At 36.4% G+C, this 21,779-nt stretch overlaps 1 protein-coding gene across 3 annotated transcripts in view; it reads left to right on the top strand.

The window, feature by feature from the left end:
- Positions 1-21,779, top strand: part of ERC1 (ELKS/RAB6-interacting/CAST family member 1) — a 295,399-nt gene that overhangs the window by 143,179 nt on the left and 130,441 nt on the right. For all 3 annotated transcript variants that reach the window (XM_061444782.1, XM_061444783.1, XM_061444784.1), the window contains one exon: positions 10,166-10,301. In XM_061444782.1, coding sequence (XP_061300766.1) covers positions 10,166-10,301 — 136 coding nt within the window. The remainder of the gene's footprint in view (positions 1-10,165; positions 10,302-21,779) is intronic.

The following is a 21,779-nucleotide window of genomic DNA, read 5'->3' as shown; positions in this document are numbered from 1 at the left end:
TGCTTTGTTTTTCTGTATGCTTAAAGCTTCAAACATTATTGTACTGGGGTAAAAACCTCGTAGTATGAATGAAAAGCTGAACATTTGGAAGATCATTTTAAAGTATTGCTGTGCTGGTTAATGTTAAATAGAAGGGGTAAGTACATGCTATTCCAAATTTATTCTGATTTTTGTCCTGAATTATGTTGTCAGGCTTCTGATAGCATCTTCTGTTTCAGTTAAGCTTCCCAACCTTACTTCTACAGGTACATCACACTCTTGTTGAATGCATTAAATTTTCCTTAAAATTACTTCTTTTCTGTGTCTGTAAAGATCCCCAAACTCAGAACCATTTTCATTATCAAGTTTAAGTTTATCCTCATCAAAATAAACATCTGCTGAGGCAAAAAAAAAAAAAAAAAGGAAAGAAAATCTTATAATAGCTGCAGTTCAGATTCTGCCCAAACTAGATTGCTGCCATCCCGCAGTACTGTAACGTAACCTGATCAGAACCAAAGATTTCCTCAGTGCCTCTGAAACTGAAACAGAATGTATTTCATAGAAGATACCTCTTAATAAATCTGTTGGCTAAGCACACCAAAGAAATATGCCAAACGTGCTATTCTGTGAGACACTGTAGTGTGCATTTGTGGATACCAAAATAAAGCTGTATACTTCCTATCTCACATTCTCATGATAATGAAGATGCTGTAGCAAGGTGTGGTTTGATGAGTGTGGTAACATTATCTTCAATCAACCTTATCCTTTTACATACTTTTCCCAGTATAGTTTCTGGGAATGGCCACTTTTGAATCAGATTTGTTACAACTTCTTTATAGCTAACAGGGTAGAACCTTTTCCATTCACATCTGTAGACAGAACCTGTTTGAAATGTTCTTCTTGAAAACAATGTTGGTTTTTGGAGATGAGCTTTTTATTTGGGTGTTTCAGCAACATCATCAGGCTTTTGGTCTGGTTTACATTTTTTTCAGAATGGTCCTGCTAGGATCACTGCCCTCACATCTTTTCTATCAGAAATCCTCTTCCACTGAGTTGGTACATTCACTGTGCTTTCTTTTTTTGGCCTTGGCAAATGCTCAGTTTAATACCTTTTGCTGAAGACTGTTTTCAGTAGCTGTCAGCTTAAAAGTATAAGGCATATCTTGATTCTTTAACATACGCTATTTCAAAATGACAGGATAATATTCAACTGTTATCCCAAATTTATGGACATTTTTGGAAGAGAACTTTTCTCTCTGGATAGCTTGTTCAGTGTATACTGTAAAATAAACATAAGCTACTCTAGCATAGTTCTTAAATGCTTTGCTTTTTTTTTTCTTCTTACATTTTTTTATTTTGTTTCAATGGCTGACTTGTATTCAATTTTTCTTTAATTATTGATTGTATCAGGTATTATTCTAGAAGGAATGAAAAGATCTCATACCCATACGAAAGAAAACAACTGCTGTATTATGATTTGTTTTCTTTTCTGGCTAGTGAGACTGCAGTTAAGACAGACATGTGTGATCTCAGATCACAAAAAAAAACCTCTGAAACCTCAATAAAATTCCATTCATAAGGAAGATTTTATTGCTGTTTAGAAAATACTTTTTTCAGCCAAGTGGTGCAGGTCTCCGGAGCAGAGGGTGACTGGCTGTGTGTGATCTGTTCACAGGGTGGTTGGCTTGTGCACTGGAGTTGAAGGGATAAAGAACAGCACCTTTGGGACTTCTTGCCACACTGTTAGGGCCAAATTCAACTAATCCAGTGTGTTGCAGGGAGAAAGTATCCACACTGAGGCCTAATCAGCCATTTTATAACTGTCATTTTTGGCTTTGCATCTGTTTGCTCAATTAACAAAGCAGAAGAAAAAATACAACAGAAAATGGTTGATAAAACTTATTTGTTGAGCTACTGAATGCTTTTATTAAGGTCCTTAAAGCATTAATATTTTTCTGAACAAAGCAACACCTATATCATTATCTCACATATTTATTTCAGAATTTGGCTTGAGTGTGTTTTTTTAAAGCTCTTAGCTTCAATAAAAACGAGTGGTTGCAAGGTTTTCAGGCTAAAGATTTCTAGTTCAATTGCCATCAGCTTTCAAAAATAATTATGGAATTTGACGTATAAATAATTTTATATTTAATCTCTGAAGCCTGATTTCAAATTTTGCATCCACTCTGAAATTATGGTAATGTATCCATTATTTTCATTACAAAACGTGCTTCCTAGTAAAGAGATGCTGAGAATTTAAATAGTTGGCAAGCTGCACATTAGTTTTCTTAGGGTTTTTATAGCTGAACAGTAAAGGGGTAGATGTAGTGGATTAAATCTACAAAACAGGAATTACAGGTTAGTGGAAACATGAGATGCTATAGATGTTTACCTGAAGTTTTTCAGAGTGTCTTGGTTTTAGTAAGTTGTATCTGGCCCTGTCTGGAAGTGAACCTTCGGTTCTCTTAATTTGTTATGGAGCTCTTGCACTAAAATGAAGACACGTCTGTTAATCTCTGCCGTTAATCCCTCAATTTTAGCCAGTTACATTTTAGCCAGCACATTTTTCTTCCTATTTTTTTTCTTTTTATTTTTTTTGAGAATACTAAGACAGCAGCGCTTGACTTCACCATTAACTGTATGTAATTGGGCTACTTGCCTCATAACTGGAGAGTAGCCTAGTTGATTCTGGGTTTGTTCAATCAAGGGACTGTAGGAAAAAATGGGTGTTTTCCCTGAATTAGATTAGTTTAATAGTGCTTAGAGCATGCATTTTGGACATGTGTTACTCATCCTTAGTTAGGTTTTTTCTGTTAATGTATTTATCATGTAGCTTTCTCTAAATTCATTGACTTGATGCTGCAGCATTTCACTCTGTCATGAGGAAAATTGTTTCCATAAATGTGAGTTCCCTCCTGATTGCTGAGAAATGACATTTCACAGGGGAGGTACCTGTGAAATGTTACCTGGATCCAGGTTTAGTGTGTGTAGTTTTGATTATATTTCTTGGTCTTCTGTTAGACTGAAACAGAGAGATTAATACAAGAGGAGAAAAACTTGAAAAAAATTTGTATTAACCTATAATTACACATTGTATGGCCAAATGTGGGAGCTAACTCTATTTGACAGTTGACACATTTTACCTCAGAGAATCTTGGACCTGAGTTTTAAGGCCTTTAATTACTCCTAAAGAAATTACATTTAAAGATAGTTCATTTGTGCAGTTATCTGTAGTGTAGGCTGGTAGCTGTTTCCAGTTAGGACGTGCTAAAATCCTCTCATGAAACATGCCATGTAGCGTTAATAACTTGTGCCGCCTCACTACTTCTGATATGCATATCTGCACAATGTATTGCTAATGGGTCCAGTGATGGGGTTTCCTTCTGAGGTGTTTTCAAATGATAGGAGAGTTTGGGTTACGTTTTTATTAAGTTTCTAGGTTTAAATGCCATGTGCTTCCCTTTCCTGTATTTTCCCATCATCTGTTTCTGGAACATTACCGTGATGATTTTTAGGTAGAGTGAGAGGTGCGGCCTAATGTGCTGTCTGCATCATGAAGTGTGCACTGATATCATCGTCATAATTCCTAACACTGAGAAAGACAATGACCAGTGTAGAGTCAAGATCTGCTTCTTGTCTTTGACTTCCACACCTTTAATTCAGACACTGAATTAGGCTCTTGTTCTGAAAATCTGGGGCAGGCTGATTTCCCATAGCCTTTCTAGTCTTCGTCCCTTGCCCCCTCCAGTGCTGATCTGAACACACACTTTGTTTTTAAAAATCAAAGTTTCCTAGCTTCAGGAAATGAAGTTCACACTCCCCATCTCTTAAAGCCACTGTGGGACAACTTGACTCACATACAGCATACCAGTTAAGTTTTCAGGGCTGTTAATATTTTCATTGGCTATGTTACCTTGTCATATAAATGGCACAAAACAGTGAGGAACAGTGTAACAAAATGATGAGAGATCGTAGGAGAGGCACACAAGCAGAAATAACTAAGTGCTGGAGTTTGCCAGCTGTGCATCTGAACAAAAGCAACTCATTGAAAGTATGTATATATCCACCTTCTAGCTTGGATGCAATGTGCAACAGAGGTAATAAACCAAGCTGTTTGAAAAGGTTAATAAAATTATTGTTCCTTTAACTTAGGAATTTAGTGCACCATTCTTTGACCTTGTTATAATGTGGAAGAATAGTGTCAAGCTACTTAAGAAGCTGGGATTGCTCAGTACAGCCCAACAAAGCAAAGGAAGAGGCCCACCTAATGCTTACTGTTCTAAAAAAAAAAATTCACCCATACTATGTAGAACTTCAGCAGTAGCTCCCCTGGTCCTAATTTTTCAATGTATAAGATAGGGAACTTGTTTAATCTTTGCCAACTTTGACTGTCAATCAGCCAGCCAGTGGTGGTGATAGGACTGTCTGATGTGGTCAGTCCTGTTCCCTTCATCGCTTATTTAGCTTCCTTTCATCACTTTCTTTTTTTTGAGGTTAAGCAATTAGGCTTTCCAAATGCTGCCATTATCCTCTGTGGTTTGGTTGTCAACCACTGATAAGGTGAAGTGTGTTCTAAACAACAAAAAGCTAAAGCAAAACCTTTCCGAAAAGGGGGTTTTCTTTTTCTCAAAACAAGGTAGCATTTTTGGGAAGAGTTTCTCCTTGGCTTTCTTCTGTTATGCTCCCCAGAATGTAAATGGTTTTCTTTGTGTAACAAAACTACAAAAAAAAAAAACCCACCAAAACAAAAAAAACCCACACCCCAACAGCAACCAGACAAACCCAATAATTCATCTATGTCACTGTGTTTATGATCTTTTAAGTGAGCAAGTCAAGGTTAAGGATATGGTCAGCTAAAATATTTGATGGGGCAGACCTTAAAAAGAAAGAAGTGATGAAGGAAATGGCAGGGGTAATGTAGTAAGTTGTGAGTTTTATATCAGCCCAACTCAGATCACTAACATCCTGTTGCGTTGATCTTGTTGATTTTTTTTTTTCAGTAAAAGCTTTTCTTTTTTCTCACTCATCTAATCATTAATGAACAAGACTGCTAGTGAAGGTGTGGACAACTCAGCTCATTGTTTCCTGCCTTCCAGCATTTCTTTCCAGAGTGTTTTCCCATTGCAGTGTGTTTTGCCCTCTGACCAAAATTGGTGTTAGTGTCATTGTCTGCCAGATGGCTGCTCCATTTCATTCCACAAGTGAATGAATGTACTTTACTGCATCTCTTAGGACTACAAAGTGCTTTGAGGTCTTATGCGATTATATCAACTTCTTCAAGGAGGGCACCAAGGAGGAGGTGCTGATCTCCTTCCTTTGGTGACCAGCAATAGGACACAAGGAAATGGAAGCTTCATCAGGGGGAGTTCAGGCTGGGTATTAGGAAAAAGTTCTTCACTAAAGGATGGTCAGTCACCAGAACAAACTCCCCAGGGAAGTGGTCATGGCACCAGGGCTCAAGGAACATCTGGGCAGCACTCTCTCATGCAGTTTAGGTTTAGAAAGGCCTGCGAGGAGCAGAGAGTTGGACTCGATGATCCATATGGGTCCCTTCCAACTTGAGATAGTCTGTGATTCTGTATTATACACTGCAGAATCTAATTTTTCATAATACAAGGCACGTTGGCAATTTTAAACTAAATAATATATTACTTCATTGCATACAGTTTTCTGTCAGGTTTTTTCAGTAATGTTGACTGTTACATCAGTTTAACTCATGTTGAGGAGCAAAGTGTGCTTTAAAGCAAATGAAGTTCATCTGCATTAGGATTAGTAGCTGCAGCAACAGAGAACTGTCCTGTGGGTGGTGGTAATGCTACGTCAACGAAGGCTTGAGCTAAACAATCTTTCTGACATGGCTGACTGACACATGGAAATATTTTCTGAGTACCTAAGTCAGATGAATAAAACAGGCTGTTTCTGTAGCTGTGCACAGGATCTGTATATTTTTTTTCCCTAGGGTGTGTATTCATGAGGTGAAATATAGTATGTGCATATACATTTTGTATTTATATTAGGGAAGAAAACTCTTCCGAAGGACTCACAGGTAACAATATGACTTTCCACTTTTCAGGAATGCTTGATGGTCCACTGGTTTTCTATTGCTTATATTTGTCTTACTGTTTTAAAATTATTTTACAACATGAAGTCTTCTCATTTGAAAGTTTTTATTGCTTATTGTGATTTTAATTCATTCCCCGTGGTGCTTAGCTATACTTCATCATTGGAAATTCAAGAATTTCACAGAGAATTGGAAAGCTGTGGCTTATTTTAAATGATACAGCTTTGTTTCATTAAAAAAGAAAAAGTCATAGAACTTAATAATTATTTTCAGTGTCCAGATTAAGAAACCTGGATACTGATCTTTTTCAGCAGGCATATGGCTTAAATTGGGCACCCAAAATCAAAGGATGGGAAATGATTAATTTGGAAAATCTTGGCTTGTTTTTAGTTGAAAGAGTTTGGGTTTTATTTTTTTAAATCGGAAGCCTGATTTTGATTTTGCTTCCTTTCCTGTAATGTATTCCATTTTAACAGTACTTAAACACTCTTGTTAGATTTTTTCTTCTTTTTTATGTGTCTTTTTTATTATTTGATTTGAGGGTGACTGAGAGTAAACGTCATCTGAGATGAGGTAGTTTTGCTTTTCTTAGTTTTGTTATTGTTTCTGTTGGTTCCAGTGATATCCTTCTTTTAAAGCTCCATCTCACTGAACATGAACTGGTTCTCCAATTCTTATTAGGATCACCACCATTCTTTCTGTAGTCCCATTTTGAAAAGATGTTTCAGTAAGAGTATGTACTTACAGTTATATTTAAAGGCCTGTATCTCTCAGAAATTCCTGTGGTCATGATGAGAACTCCATGTACACATTGCAAATTGGTGTTTACTCAGTTGCTCTACATGCTAGCACTAATGCTTTCTAGAAAACACTCATAAATCTCTACGCTTTTGCGTAATTAATTCCTTTTCTTTTTGCTGTCTTTAATCGTGTGCAGTTTGAGTTCTAATAAAAATACTATTACAGATGAAGGGTTTCTTTACAACTTTACTATCCCTTTGAAAGGGCTATATTCTGTATATGTGTGTAATTATATCCAGAAGAGTTAAAAGAACATTGAGTTTACAAAATGAATCTCTCAAACTGAAGGAATTTCAGGGCTTTGTTTCTTTCTGCAGTCCTGATTAGCTGCCTTGTGTACATATGAAGTATCTTTATTTTCCTATTGACTGTTTCCTCATAGGATGTACCAGTTGTAGTGTGCTCACTTAAGAAACATACTAATTGTGTTCTATTTTATTATTTCAGTTCATTTTATTGTCCAATTATGCACATTGTTCAGTAGTGGCATGAAGATGAAATAGTTCTATAACAATCATCAGAAGTATTTCGGTGTTCAGAATAGCAACAGAAATGTCTTACTGAGCAGTGAATTGGGTGATTCTGTTAATGAAGCTTCTGAGGTCTGTTGACATTAAAAATATGTGTGTGCATATTTAAATACTTTTAAATATTGTTTGCATATATAAGAACATGATTTTCTGACTTCAGCTTTGAAGACTGAAAGTCATCTGACAGAGGAAAAGGAGAATTCTTTACAGAATCACAGTATCGATTCTTCACAGTTTCACAGAACTTCCATAGTGCAAATGTACAAGAGCTATGGGCTTATATACGCAAAACCTCTTATGTAATTATAAGTATTATAGAAGTGAGAATTGTCATTTGGTACCATGGGCATTGAGATAAGACGAGATGTGTGTTTATGCATCAAATGACTGTAAGCCTTTTAGATTTATAGATTGCAAGTTTCATGTGACCTTCACAGTCTATGTAGTTAAACAGTTGGGGAAATTTTAGGTAATGACATAGATAGCTGTATTATTTGAAAAGTTTGTTGCCCAACTTTTGTTGCTTTTTGACAACAGAGGTATAGAGTGATAGTTGTATCCTTGCACTTGATTCAAGGCCAGGTTGGATGGGGCTTTGCTCGACCTGGTATAGTGAAAGGTGTCCTTGCCCATGGCAGGGGGGTTGGAACTGGGTGATCTTTAAGGACCCTTCCAACTGAACCTATTCTGTGATTCTATGAATTCAAGTTTCCAAACAGTATGACAGTTATGAGGATTGATCTGAGTATTGCAAGCACTATGTAATTTCCATCTTTTAAACTGTTTAGGAAAACTTCAGCTTATCTCAAAATATCTACCTAATATATTAGAACTGCAGTAATTTTGGTTCAGACATGAGAAGGTGGTTGTCATTACTGTTTATCCTTATAATTACTCCTTTCCTTGAAATAAGTATTTTGTTTGAAAACATTAGGTACCCTGTGGAAGTTATCTACTTCATATTTATTTTGATGAAGCTTGTGACTTTATTAATATTGTTGTCTCTTATCTAACCAGTGATTACGGTAACACTAACCAGTTTCCCCAACAGGTGAATCTAGGTTTACAAGTTTTTAAAAAATAATTAATTCCACTAATCTTAATTCAGGAGTTGAATAAGAATTCTCATATGGAGTTGAATGTGTAGGGCTAACACAATTTCATTTCTGCATTGACTTAGCCGTACTTTCTATGTTTATTTTGTTGGACAGATAGAACCGTTTATTGTACAAGCTGAGTTGGTGCCAACATAATATTTCCAATAAGTTGTTTAATCACTGAACAAGTCCCCTTTCAAACTGGGCAATGCGCCCATTGCCAGTGTGCAGCACTGGGTTAGAATAACTTAACAATTATACTGGATGTGTTTAAAAAGCATCCTGACTCAAATCAGCTGTAACCGTTGGACAAGGTAGTTAAGTATGCCAGTAATTTTTTAACATCATCAGAAAAGGACTTTCCTTTTTTTTTTTCCTTGGTCTTTGGAGGCCATCAGCACTTTCTCACACTAATAGAAATTTGTTTAGCACCAATGAAAATTTGCTACCATTGCAGTTTTTCCCAGCTCCAGTTGGCTTACATTGCAAAAAGCAGAGCTTAGTGTTGAACCTACTATTTTTTTTTTTTTTTTGGGGGAGAACTCAAAGCACTGACTAGCCATGTGCCACATAATTTGAACATATATATTATAAAGAGATGTGTTCTTGATCATAGTTTTGTTATGAGTTTGGGAGAAAATACTGAAGCAATCAGAGTTGTTTGTGATCTGTTCTTAACGTATTTCTGAAATACAGAAGAAACATTCTTCCTTCTCAATGTGGATAACATACCAGATATGAAGCTAGTATATCATTCTGCTTTCTAAACAGTAAATTAAAGAGCTGTCTCTACTACTTGCATGATGTTTTGGGGAAATCTTGCAATGAAAGAATCTGTCTTTTATTCCAAAATCAGAACTCCAGATATAATTATGGAGAAAAGGGCTGAGGAAGCAAAGCTAGTCTATTTTGTTTTGATTGGACTAAAAGTTTAGACTTCAGTTTTCTGCGGTCAGGAGGCCGAGATTAAAGGGTCTGTAATTAGTTTCAATACTCCATGTGTCTTAATGCCCAGAAAGGCCAAACCCTGTCTGCAGGCAGTGGTAGTTGCCAGGATCATCAAAAATAATTCATAGATGCAAGTGAAAAGGAAATTATGCACGCTTTCTGAAATAGTTTGTTCTTACTTGCTCTTTCTTGTTTCTGTAAAAAGAAAGGAGAGGAAATCCTTCAAAATATCTAGTAAACAAGTAGAACTTGTGGTTGAAAAAAAAAAAGTTTTACTTTTGGAAACAGGTTGCCTAGGTCTTGTAGGTAGTCCTCTATAGTCAAGTCATGTTTCACTAGGTTTTTCTTTTGATCCTCCTGTTTTCCTTACATTAGGTATAGTGGTACTCAAACCAAAATAGGCTCTTACATGTCTGTGTTTTTTATAGGTATGTGTGTGTATGAACAAAGTGAAGATTTCTGTTACATAGTCACAAGAGGGCAGGTGCACCTTTTGAAAATAATAATAATGAAGGGGTTTGTTTCAGAAATTTTCACATTTAGGTTAATAGTAATGAGCAAAACAAAGCATTCTTTTGGCTGAATTAACAGTTGAGGGTAATGCTCAAGAATGAGTTTGGTGTTGTTGACCTTCTGGAAATGAAGTGACGTACTTGAGAGTTCCACTCTTCCCCAGTCCAGTTGCCCAGTGCTAGGGCTGATCGGGGAAGCATGCTCTGCACCATGCTCAAGAGTGCTCTTCTCTTTTACAGGCAAGTTAAAGATCAAAATAAGAAAGTAGCAAATCTGAAGCACAAAGAGCAAGTGGAGAAAAAGAAGAGTGCACAGATGCTGGAGGAGGCCAGGAGACGAGAGGATAATCTTAATGACAGCTCCCAACAGCTTCAGGTAACATGGGTATTGAATTAAAGCAATACGGTCATTCAGCCAGGCTTAACTACCTTGCTTTCTGCTGCACCTTCTGATCCATTTTCACAGCTGTTATCTGAGAAATTTGTACTGATTCTTTAAGAACACACATCTGTCCCAGAGCATTTCAAAGAAAGAAGCCTCTATCATCTTCATAGCTTACTCCATTTTCATAAAAAGGGAAATAGTTTTGCTTGCCTACTTTCTTATGAAGTGCATTGAACTAATTTTATCTTTCCAGTATTCAGATTGGTGTGGCTTTTCTTTCTTCACTGCTCTTCTAACAGCCTTTTTCTTTAGCTGTTTTGTGTATTTTCCCATCTGGTTTTACCTTATATCGATGCCTTCAGTAAATGAAAGATAAGCAAGTAAGTACTCTTACAATAATTTGGAATTATTATGGGGTAACTGGAGAACTACACTTTGGGTGTTTACTCATACTTCTCTGACAGTGAAACGCTACTTTGCCTCATGAGTTCTTGGTATGCTTGCTAGACAGTTTGCTTTATTTCTGAAATGATCATGTCCTGCTGCCTCACAGGATTAGCTGGTTACCTCAGATCTGCCCAGGTACATGAAAGTCACTGGTATAAAAGCAAGTCAGGTATTTCTCATTGTGCTATATGTTGATATGTAGATGGTTTATCAAACGGTAAGTTTTCAAGTGCTGTCATAGAAATGTTGAACTACTGCCATGAAGTAAAGCAAAAATACCATGATGCTAATTGAGGAGATTGTAGATATTTTGCCTGTGATTTCTTTAATTTAAAAAAATAACTTTCTTTTTGGTGAGTGAAAAAAAGCATGGAAACAGTAATCTACCTGTGCCCTCTTTTAAAAATATTTTTAAAATCTTCAGGGAGAAACCCTTTTCTTAGGTATTTTGCTTTGTTATCCTAGGTTAAATCCTGTTTCTTGTTACCAGCTACATTTCTTAATACATCTATGGTGAAGACACAGAATAAATCCTAATAGTTCACTAGCAAAGATAAATCCCCTGCTTAATTTAAACAGATACTTCTTTACTCTGTTCTATGGAATTCCAGGGGGATGGTTTCAACTCTGTAAGATCTTTTGAAAGAACCACAGAAACATGTGTCCATATGGAATGCTCTCACATGCACCATTTTGTGGTTTTCCCCCTCAATTCCAGTTCTTTACATTCAGAGCACTGATACAGTTGAGTTCCAAGTGTATGAAAATGATTTCATAACTACAGACTTTTATAAAAGGCGGGGATGCGGGATTTCTACATCTGCTAATGGGTTTTGTGACGTAACGCTACGGCAATCCACAGGCTCTTGTTATGTGGGAGATTAAGTTTAAATAGCACAATCCTCCTGGTATTAGTTAAATGTTTTTAAAAGACCCTAATACAATATTTGGTTAGATTTCTAATCTGTGTTTGAATAAATCTGTATCTGAAGTTTGAGAAAGTAAGTGATACTTCACATTTGCCTTGCAATTATGTGCATGGTGTATTAAGCAAATGACACTGTTCCACAAGACCATATTCTTGGGGTTTATGTAGCACTTTCAAATTTTAAAAGATACGGCTTTCATGTTGGGCTTTTTTCCCCACAGTTATTCTTCTCCTTTTCACTTTTCTTTTTTTGAGACAAATGGAATGCGTTTAAAAAAGCCTGAAATCTGATTTCTCTCAGCTCCTATGTGCATACTAAAAATTGCTGGGTTTGGTTTTTGATTTATTGTTGGTTTTATTTTGTAAAAAGCTGTAAGTTATGTAATGTGTTTGTACAATTGCGCGTAGCAGTGGACAGACCGTGGTACTTTGGTTACAGATTACTTCAAATCCCATTAAAACTATTTAACACCAGTTTCTGATAATCCAGAGAGGTTGTACAGCTTTGGTGGCAGCAGTGAGGCATCTTTTGCTCAGAAATTAGGTGGCAAAAGTTGGTGCTGCTTTGTATCAGAGTTCTTTAAGAATATGTATCTGTTCTTGCAATGTCCTGTCCAATTCTTTACTCATGAAGTGTTTTAGCTATAGGAAGATCATAGATATAAAACTGTGAATTCCATAGTTAGCATAATTTTACTCTAAATATTTTGCCTTTTTTTATTTCAATGTAACCAACTTATCCCTAGAACAAGAAACAGCTAACCAATTGTCTCTTTTGAGGAAGCCAGGTTGCTTGCTATTTTACTCTTTTTCTCCAGTTTTACTTTGTTGTAGGCTGGTGGTCTAATAGGGAAACTAAAATTAGGTACAAAGATGTCAAAGTGTATAATTTTATTATATTTACCTTTTTACATTCAGGTTTTGCAATTAGTGATACATATACAGCAGTATACTTTGTTCTTCTTTGCTTGTGTTTTATTATGCACTGGTGTCTCTTATTTTCTATATAATTTATATGCAAGTATTTCTGAGATTAAAAATAGACATTATTAAATGCATGTAAGAATTTAAGATTGAAGTGTAATGTGATAGTCAACATTGAAATATGTCAGCTACCATAGTATTAATATTTGTTTTTGCCTAGTGGCTTTCCTGCTTTTGTGAATCTAATTGTCCTGTTTGGGTGGGCTCAGTTTTAGAGAGTCTTTCCCCATATTCAAAACAAGGCTGAAGGGAATGCTTTCATTCGCAGATGAAAAAGGTCTGTATGCTCTAATGAAAATATCAGGCTAAGGTAAAATATGGAGTGTTTAATGACAAGTGACAGGTTCTATAAAAACTCCTTCCTGTAGAAGAGCCCTCTGCTTACGGCCTCCCTCTCTGCAATGTTTTAGTTTCCTGGAAGTCAAATTTAGCCAGGACCACATTTCAGTTTGTTAGTTATGGAGCCCTGTCTTCTCCATCAACTCTAAAGGGCACTCTGCCTTCTAATCAATAAAAAAAAAAATAAATTTAAACCTGAGAGGAACATGGATTTTTAAATTTTTTTTTATGGAACCATTGTTGGCTTTGGGGTCAGGACACACAAGCACCAATTTCAGATAATTTTGGTCTTGGTGGTTTTGGCTGGAATTAATAATAAGACAGTATGAAATGCTTAAAAATATATGATCTGCATGTTCTTCGGTTGACCGTCTGCAATCCAGTCAAATAAACACGCTCCCAAGCACATCCTCCACTCCTCCTCACTCTGTCCCTAACAGGCATGTGGTTTCTTTCTTCCTGAGTCCAGTAACAAAATGTTCGTTTATTCAGAGAGCTCTGATGATGGAAATTTGGTATTTTGGGGAGTGGGGGAAGAATGAAAACCATAATGTCTCAATTCTAGTGAGATGGATAAATGGCTTTCCAAATTTGTCTTTTCCTCCTGGGTTCCCTTAAACCACAACTCTCCAGAGATCTGAGAGGTTAACGAGTGTCTGGTCTATAAGCAGGGTAAAAAAAACAAGCTGTTGGACTGGAGTAAAAATTTTTTGCTTCAAGTAACTAATGCTTGGCTATTGTGAAAAGGAATTGATATGCTGTCTTGTCCTAGAAAGGTAGCATTTACTGAAATTTTGTGATATTTGAATGGGTACTTGGAACTGACATCTGGAAGGTAGCATGCATATTTTCTTGTTCTACCACTCCAGCATCCTCCAGAGTTTTTAGGAGACATTTTCAGAATACCTTGTGGCATGGAGTTGTGTCCTATTGGATCTGCATTTCAGCAGCTATCCATCCGTCTGTAATTGCTGATGACAAACTGTATGTCTAGAAGTTGTGTAAAATGTATTTGAATGCCTTAATGAACAGCTGTAAAACCAAGTAAACTTACTAATTTTTTTTTTGTTCTTTTTTCACACCCAAGTTTAGATAATTTAATATATAATCCTATTCTGTGACCTGTGTGCAAGTATATGTAGATTGTTCCTTGTGGTGATAAAATTCTTCTGTCTTCTATTCTTCTATCTTCTGTCTTTTGACCTTTGAATAGCAAAGATATCCTTCTAGTGGAAAGAACTAAATTTTCATTCTAAACAAATGTACAGTTATTTGTTTCATAATTTTCATTATTTTACTGGGATCTGGACATAGCTCAATGAAATCTATAGGCAGCCAAATACCTTCTCATCAAATGAGCTTTCTAAATTCATTAAATGTCAACCAAAATCTGGTCTTAAATTACTGAAAAATTTCCTCTTGATATGCTATGATTGGTTCTTGAGGGTAGGGTGGCTGAAGTTTTTTCGTCTGATCTGTTTATGATAATACCATGCTATGATGAAAATGGTGGTTTGTCATCTTTGGGCTGTTAGTAAAGAGAGATCTTGCTTCCCAAATTAACCTATGAACTTGGATTTGGACAGTGTGTGCAAAGCCTCTGAAGAAATGGTTAGATTGAAAGAAAGTTTTCTAAACTTGAAGTTCAAGATTTCCTCCATAACTTCCTAGCCATTATCAGCTTTGAAGCAAATTGGTTATGCTATCTAAGTGGTGTTATATGTTTCCCTGGGATAAGTGAATTTTAAGTGCTGATGAGTTTCTGATTAATTTTAGTTTCATATAAACCACTGCCATATCAGATTCCAGCCTTGCCCTCCAGCTGTGTGAACTTTCGTTATCCCTTGGATAGCCCAGCTCAACACGATAAGGCCCATGAAACTGTCAGCTACTCCATATCAGCCTAGTAGAAATGTATTCTTTAATGCCATCTTCCATCTGCAGGATTTATTCCAGAGAACAGTCTGATGCATCAGACCTGTATTTTCTCATTGAGCTCAGATCCACCTTTCGTAATTATTCAGATCAAAGCATTCTTTTTCTCTCCCTTACTCTCCCAGTACTTTTTAGACCTCAGTTACATCAGGGAGATGTTTTGGCCTCCCTCTCCCTGGATAATTCTTTGTGCTACCCAGCTTTGTAGGTGTCAGTGTTCCTTGGGCCTTGGGTGTCATTGGTTCCTTGGGTGTCATTAGCACCTTCACAGGTGGCTATAATTTCACCAAATGGTATATTCAGTTCTAGGTGAACCTCCTTCTGCTGTGTGGGATGGAACTCATGACATAAAACACTGAAAGGATATGAAATGTGCTTTGCAATTTAGTTTTTAAGAAATGTATTGGCATTCTTTTGAAGAGATAATTTTTTCTTGTCAGTCACCATAAAGGATGAAACACTGTTATGTGTTCTTGATGATTAAGCTAAATATGATTCTGAGTTCAGAGATGATGTGAATCACTTTTGTACTGGCTGTCTCTCAGTATTGCATATGACCTTTTAAAATTAAAATAGAGCAGGTATGAACAAATACAATCTCTAAAGAACCTCTTGAAAATCTAAATGGAATAAATGTATGCAAATTATTCCTCCTATTGTATTTGAGCTAAACACAGTGGTAACCAGTAGGTAGTTTTGGGATCAGCTGACCCTCCAGCTCTTTCTCCGAGTGATTCTGTGACAGCTGGCTATGCATTAGAAAACAGGATATACATATGCATTAGAGACTCTAATACACATCATGATTTGTTAGCCATGTAATATTCCAGCAGCAATTTTAATTTCCATCAGCTTTTACAATATGTTACAGAAAATGCAATGTTCCACAAGCGTTGCATTCTATACTTATATGGAGAGTTGTAATTTTCAGCACTGTGTGCGCAGTTACTGTAGACACAAGCAAATATTTAACCCTGGCAGATGCTTTGAGAAAAACTAGTTCTTGTTCTTATCATACCATAACTCTCCCTGTCAAGAGAGCTTTTCCTGGATGTCCAGGAGAAGTTCCAAAAATGATGACCTTTTAGGTTGGCTTTGCGTGAGTTATAGTGAGGGGAAGTTTCATGGGAGGGAGGTGGATTAATTTGAATTGTAGCCTTTTTTTCAGGAATTTAAAATTCGTAATTAAACATTTATGGATACATCTACTTTTATGACATAGGAAATGTATGGATAATGAATAGACAGCCTCACTTCATATCATGTTATATCTGTGTGAAGTAATATAGTAGTTTTGGACACGGATATTCTTTGTTTGTAATGCTTCCTAATGGGGAAAAAAAAAAAAAAAAAAGAAGAGGCATTTTTAAAGTGTTAATATCTTAAATAATTTTTATCATTTAATATCACAGAAGCAGGACTGGAAAGAAATGCTAGTTCACTCAACCCCGAAGAAACACTGCACGGTACCAAAGATCAGTGTATAATATGAAATAGCACTATCATGAAATTACGTTTTCATGTAAAAATGACACTGTTGGATTTCCATTTTAGCAAGAATGTAGTGCACATAAAAATGAGCTTCTAGCTAAAAAAAAAAGTTTCCTCCCTTTTCTCTACCAAAGTCATGAAGTACAACTTTGTTTCAAGGACGAGGATGAAGACTTGTTAACAGATCACCAGAAAGTAAACACAGCAAGGTAGGAAAAATATCTTGACCAATAAGGATGAATGAAGTCAAGCCCTGCAGCGTCTGCCTAGGTGAATATTAGTCCTTTTCATCTCTTATTTTGTCACATGTGGATCTGATGGACTTCGCAAGACAGGAATTTTCCATTTACTTGAAGGAAGCTCATCAAGACAAGCTTTCGTTACACACTAAACCTGAAGAGTTGTTTTTTTTTTCCAAATTTTCCATACAGACATTTGATACCTGATCCAAACAGCTGCATATGGAGAATATGTGGTAATATAGGTGACCATTATAAAGTGTAGATTTACCTCTCCAGTTTCTTAATTTTACGGGATTTGTGAGATCTTGGTGTTCCAGCATTCTTACAATGCGCGCTGTGAGCCATGAGCAAACTGTGGGGACAGCCCTGTCTCCAGTTTTAGTAAAGATATTTTTTTCTGATGAATGTTTACAAGGTCTGACCAGTTTCATTTTGCCCATGCGTGCAGTGTTGCATGTTGAAGCAACAACAAAAATAACTTATTTTTGAACATGAAAATGGTTTATCTCAGAAATAGATTCCTCTGTTCCTACCTGAGTTATTCATTTGTGTTATTAAAGAAAGAAAATGCAGGGGTTTCCTCCCTCTAAATATCAGAATAAATATATGATCTTGTTCTTAGATTTGATATGGCAGTTCTTACAGAGACAGAATCTGTCAGTCTACATAATCAAAGTTTATGGCATTAAATACATTGTTAAGGAAATACCTTCTCCTGTGTCTGACCAGAAGCACTCCTTACAGAATACCTGTTACCATAGCATTCACAGAAACTGAGCTTGAAAACATTTGACATTTGGAATGGGTAAGCATATCCCTGGATAGACACTTAGCCATCTGCTCTATTTGTTTTCACTTCAGTTTAGTTTACCATACGTTTGTTATGTTCTAGCTAAATGTATTCACTGCCTTCACATCTTTAAAAAAGATAAACCATTTGACTCTGTCATCTTATGCAATGTAAAAATGCTCTACAGTCTTGAACAGACAGCTGGAAAAATTTTGTGAAAGTCACTATTTACAACTAGCATTAGGCACTCTCCCAATTATCCCAGTATTTCCTTAACTGCAAATTGAGATTTGTAGTGAGAGAAAGCCATTATATGGCTTGAGAGTTTTTAATGGAGGAAAGAGGACTCCCTACATCCTAACATTTCTCTGTGATCCATCAGGAATATTATTCTCCAGACACAGTTTCACCCAGTCTTTTCTGCAGAAACATTAGGTGTGAGTGGAAGATGAAACTTGCTATTTGTACTCTCTTGCCTGTTCGGCAAAGAGCAGGATTGGTACCCTTTATGATATGCCAGAAACTAAGTACAGTGAAGACTGGACAGCTGAATTTGTGCCAGCAACCTTAACCACTAGATGTTTTTTGCATAGGTTGGGTTTTTTTTTTCCAAGAGTAGTATCTGAGTTCAAACTCCTTTCCTAAAAACTGTCAGAGAGATTAATGTAACTGTTGACAACATGGTGTGGTTCCTGTGAGGGGGCCTCTCCTGAGAGTAGAAAACATTGAGGGCCAGATTTAAGCAAAACAATAGGAGTACATTCAAGGGGAAGAACAGCTCTCTTTTCATTCTGGTGTCTTATTTCATGAGCCTGAGAAATGGCAATAAATTTACCTTTTTCCCTTCTTCTGAGATATTTTTTTCCCATCTCTCTCTCTCTCACAAGCCTTTTTTTTTTTTTTTTTTACTTGCTGTGTTGAAAATGTTTCTAACACATCTCTTCCCAATTGCCTCAGCTCATGTCATGGTCTCATTTTTCAATAAAATTTCTATTCTGCCTTGTTCTTATTTTGCCCAGTAAAAAAAGAAAAAAAAAAAGAAAAAAAAGAGGGAATGGGGTGATGAGGGGCACCTGAAGGCAGACAGAATTTATTATAAAAAGATAATGCATGTGGATTTTTTTTTCAATACCTATGGCAACGCATGCCTCAGCATTTCCATTTAAAAATTTCCTCTATTTCAGTAATTAAACCTAATTCACTTGATTCTAATTCAGTATTATTCCTTAATCTTGCTTACTAAGGTGCTGAAGTTGCTGTCACCCTTAAACTACTCTGGTTTGGTTTGTTTTTTTTTGGCGGGGTAGGGAAGTGTTTGGGTTTTTGGGGAGTTTTCTTTGTTTTTTTCTTTTTCTTTCTATTGAAAGAAGCCTATTCTGTCTTTAGCACTTTTTTAATGAATTTTTTTTAATGAAATATCTTAGGATATATCAGAACAGCTGCTTTTACTGTGATGTGCAAATATTAGGTGGGATTGAGGCTTACGCTGCAAATCATGTATTCCTATTTGACAGAAGGTTGTAAAATACTACAAGTCAGCACCAGTCATTTCAGCTGTTGAATTTTGTTTGAGGTACTTTCAGATCAAAATGCAGGTGGTTGGAAAAACTAAGTCTTCTACTAAAGATTAAAGGATGATGGTCTCCTTAACGTTCTAGATCATGTCTATAGTCAGTTATAATTTCTCAGTGATTACAGTTCATCAACTTTAGCAGCCTTCCAGTACCTAAAGGGGCCTACAAGGAAGATGGAGAGGGACATTTTACAAGTTCATGTACTGGTAGGACAAGGTGCAATGGCTTTACACTGAAAGAGGGTAGATTTAGATTAGATATTAGGAAGAAGTTCTTCACTATGAGGGTGGTGAGGCAGTGGCACAAGGGGCCCAGAGAAGCTGTGTCTGCCCCATCCCTGGCTGTGTTCAAAGCCAGGTTGAACGGGGCCTTGAGCAGCCTGGTGTAGTGGAAGATGCCCCTGCCCATGGCAGGGGGGTGGATCTGGATGATCTTTAGGATCCCTTCCAACTTCCAACTCAAGCCATTCTATGATTCTATGACAAATTCTTTGTAGGACATTGCGTTGGTTTAGTTGCTGGTTTGATGATGGGTTTTGTTCTAGCTATGTTACCATAGTAAAACAGTCTTGGAATTAAAATAAGTATTTTCATGAAAATATTATTGGTTAGCAGAACTATTAAAAAAAATATTAAGAAATATTAAACAACAAAACAGAAAATACTGCTGTCCCACTGTACACATCAGTAGCACATTCACCTCTTGAATAATGCGTAATGATGTGGGCCATTCACCACAGAGAAGATATGGCAAAAGCAGAAGAGGTAAAAAAAAAAGGAAGAAAATAGTAAGCATAAGGAGAAACTTCTATTTCAACAGATATTAAATAGATTTAAACACTTGAACATGAAAAGAAATGAGTGAGGACAAGGGCCGGGGAGTATTTTTTCCAGCTTTACAGGCTGAGAACAATAGATTATAATTTTGGAATATGTAGGGCTAAAGAAAAACAGTAACTACTTTTCTCTTCTGAGCTAGTTCAGGCTTTTATAGAAACAATTGGAGTTTCATATAAAGAAGTGAGAATCTCTCAGAATGTTAAGAGTTTACGCTTTCTTGTCCTTTTGGCTTCTATGCCTGTGAATTGAAACGGTTATTTTTGTGAAAGCTGCAATTCTGTGTTGCCTGTTTAAATGCTACTGTCAGTGCAACACTGAAAATACACCAACAGGAAGCTTTTATTTCAGATACTTCATTGCAGTACTTTTAAACTGTTTTCTGATGGTGTTAATATCTAAATGCCTAACTTTAACTTTTGCTTTTCAGTATTCTGTTCTTACGATTTTTTTCTATTAGGTTTCATGTTCCATGCATGCATATGAATTGACTGCTGCTGCACACTTAAGTCATTCCATTTGTCCTGATTCTTTCTTAGTGATTTTTTTTAAGTTTCTATTATTGTATCCAAGTCATAAACATATTTATTTCTTGTATTCGAATGTATCTTTACACTTTAGATACAGTGGTAAGGCTGATCTGTGTATTTACTGTAAAGGAATTGATAACAGAAACCTGTTTTTAATCTTTTAAGTAAAACATTTTGCTAAATTAATATGTGTGTATTTTGTTAGTAGCTGAATCCAGCTGGCTTCCAGAAGGATTGCGGGTGGGTTGGAGTGTTCCCAGATGGTGTGAGAAACAGCGATAATTTGACTGTGACATGAAATTGGTTTGATGATCTCTAGTTTGAAGTTGGGGAGATGCGGGTACATCTGCATGAGTAAAAGTAATAATGTTGGGCATTTTTTACATTAAGTAAATGCATAGTGTTTATCAATAGCATCTTGCTAGACTGTTAGTCTTATTCCTGAACTGATGGTTAAAGGCAGCAGTTGCTAGCACAAATATAATAGCTGCTCTACTATGATGAAAATTAAGAAAGAGGCATCAAAGACTAAAATAAATGTATGAGACCAGAGGTGACTGCAGGAATTCCCTTCAAAACTGAGAGCGGGCGAGATTCAATGGCATTAACTGCTGAGTAAACATTTCCTCAGTGGTGGTGTCTCACTAGCAAATTTTGTCATACGTTCAGCTATGAAAGAGAGGGAAGACGTGAGCTTTTATAGCTGGCTGTCCATGCATGCTGCTTCTCTGCTCTTTTTTTGCTGAATGATTGAAAATGAGCAAAGAAAGGTAGGTCTTACAACTATGTGATGTATTAGTACAATGATGATGACAGGGCTGACATTGGCAAGGAGAGTTCAGCGGACTAGGCCTGTATCAAGGGAGTAATGTGTGGGTTCGAGCTTCATATTAATAGTGCAGTTAGTTAAAACTGCCACTATTTTTTTTTTATTTGCTGTAATCCCGTATCAATTTAGGAGTCTTGAGTCATAGTACTGATTTATGTGTGAGGAAGAAATCCTTTTACAGTAGCATTTTCCCTATTAGCCTCTCAAAAACCACCCCGTAAAATAAAATAAAATAACATAACTAAAAAAAAATACAATAAAATAAAATTAAATAGACAACTAGCAGACAAAGAAAAACCACAAGCCCCCATAACAATTACATGCTTTTACTCACTTCAGAGCATTTTCACAACTGTATTGTCAGCCTTTGGTCTTATTCCAATAGTCCATGCAGTGACCCAGTGTGGTTAGATAGAAGTTTAGTCCCTGTAGCTTTTTAAAAATACAAATGTGGTAATTTGCAACAGCTGAAGCAAAATGTTAAAGCTGTTGGCACCCTGTGTGAGCTGCTAAATGGTAAACCTGGTTGTTAGTATTGGCAAGG

This window comes from Pezoporus flaviventris, unplaced genomic scaffold (assembly GCF_033815535.1).
Source record: "Pezoporus flaviventris isolate CSIRO_AGI_PZ_B2104156 unplaced genomic scaffold, CSIRO_AGI_Pfla_v1 ptg000002l, whole genome shotgun sequence".
Taxonomy (NCBI): Eukaryota; Metazoa; Chordata; class Aves; order Psittaciformes; family Psittacidae; genus Pezoporus; species Pezoporus flaviventris.
Note: the sequence above shows the minus strand (reverse complement) of the source record. Positions and strands in the feature narration are given on the sequence as shown.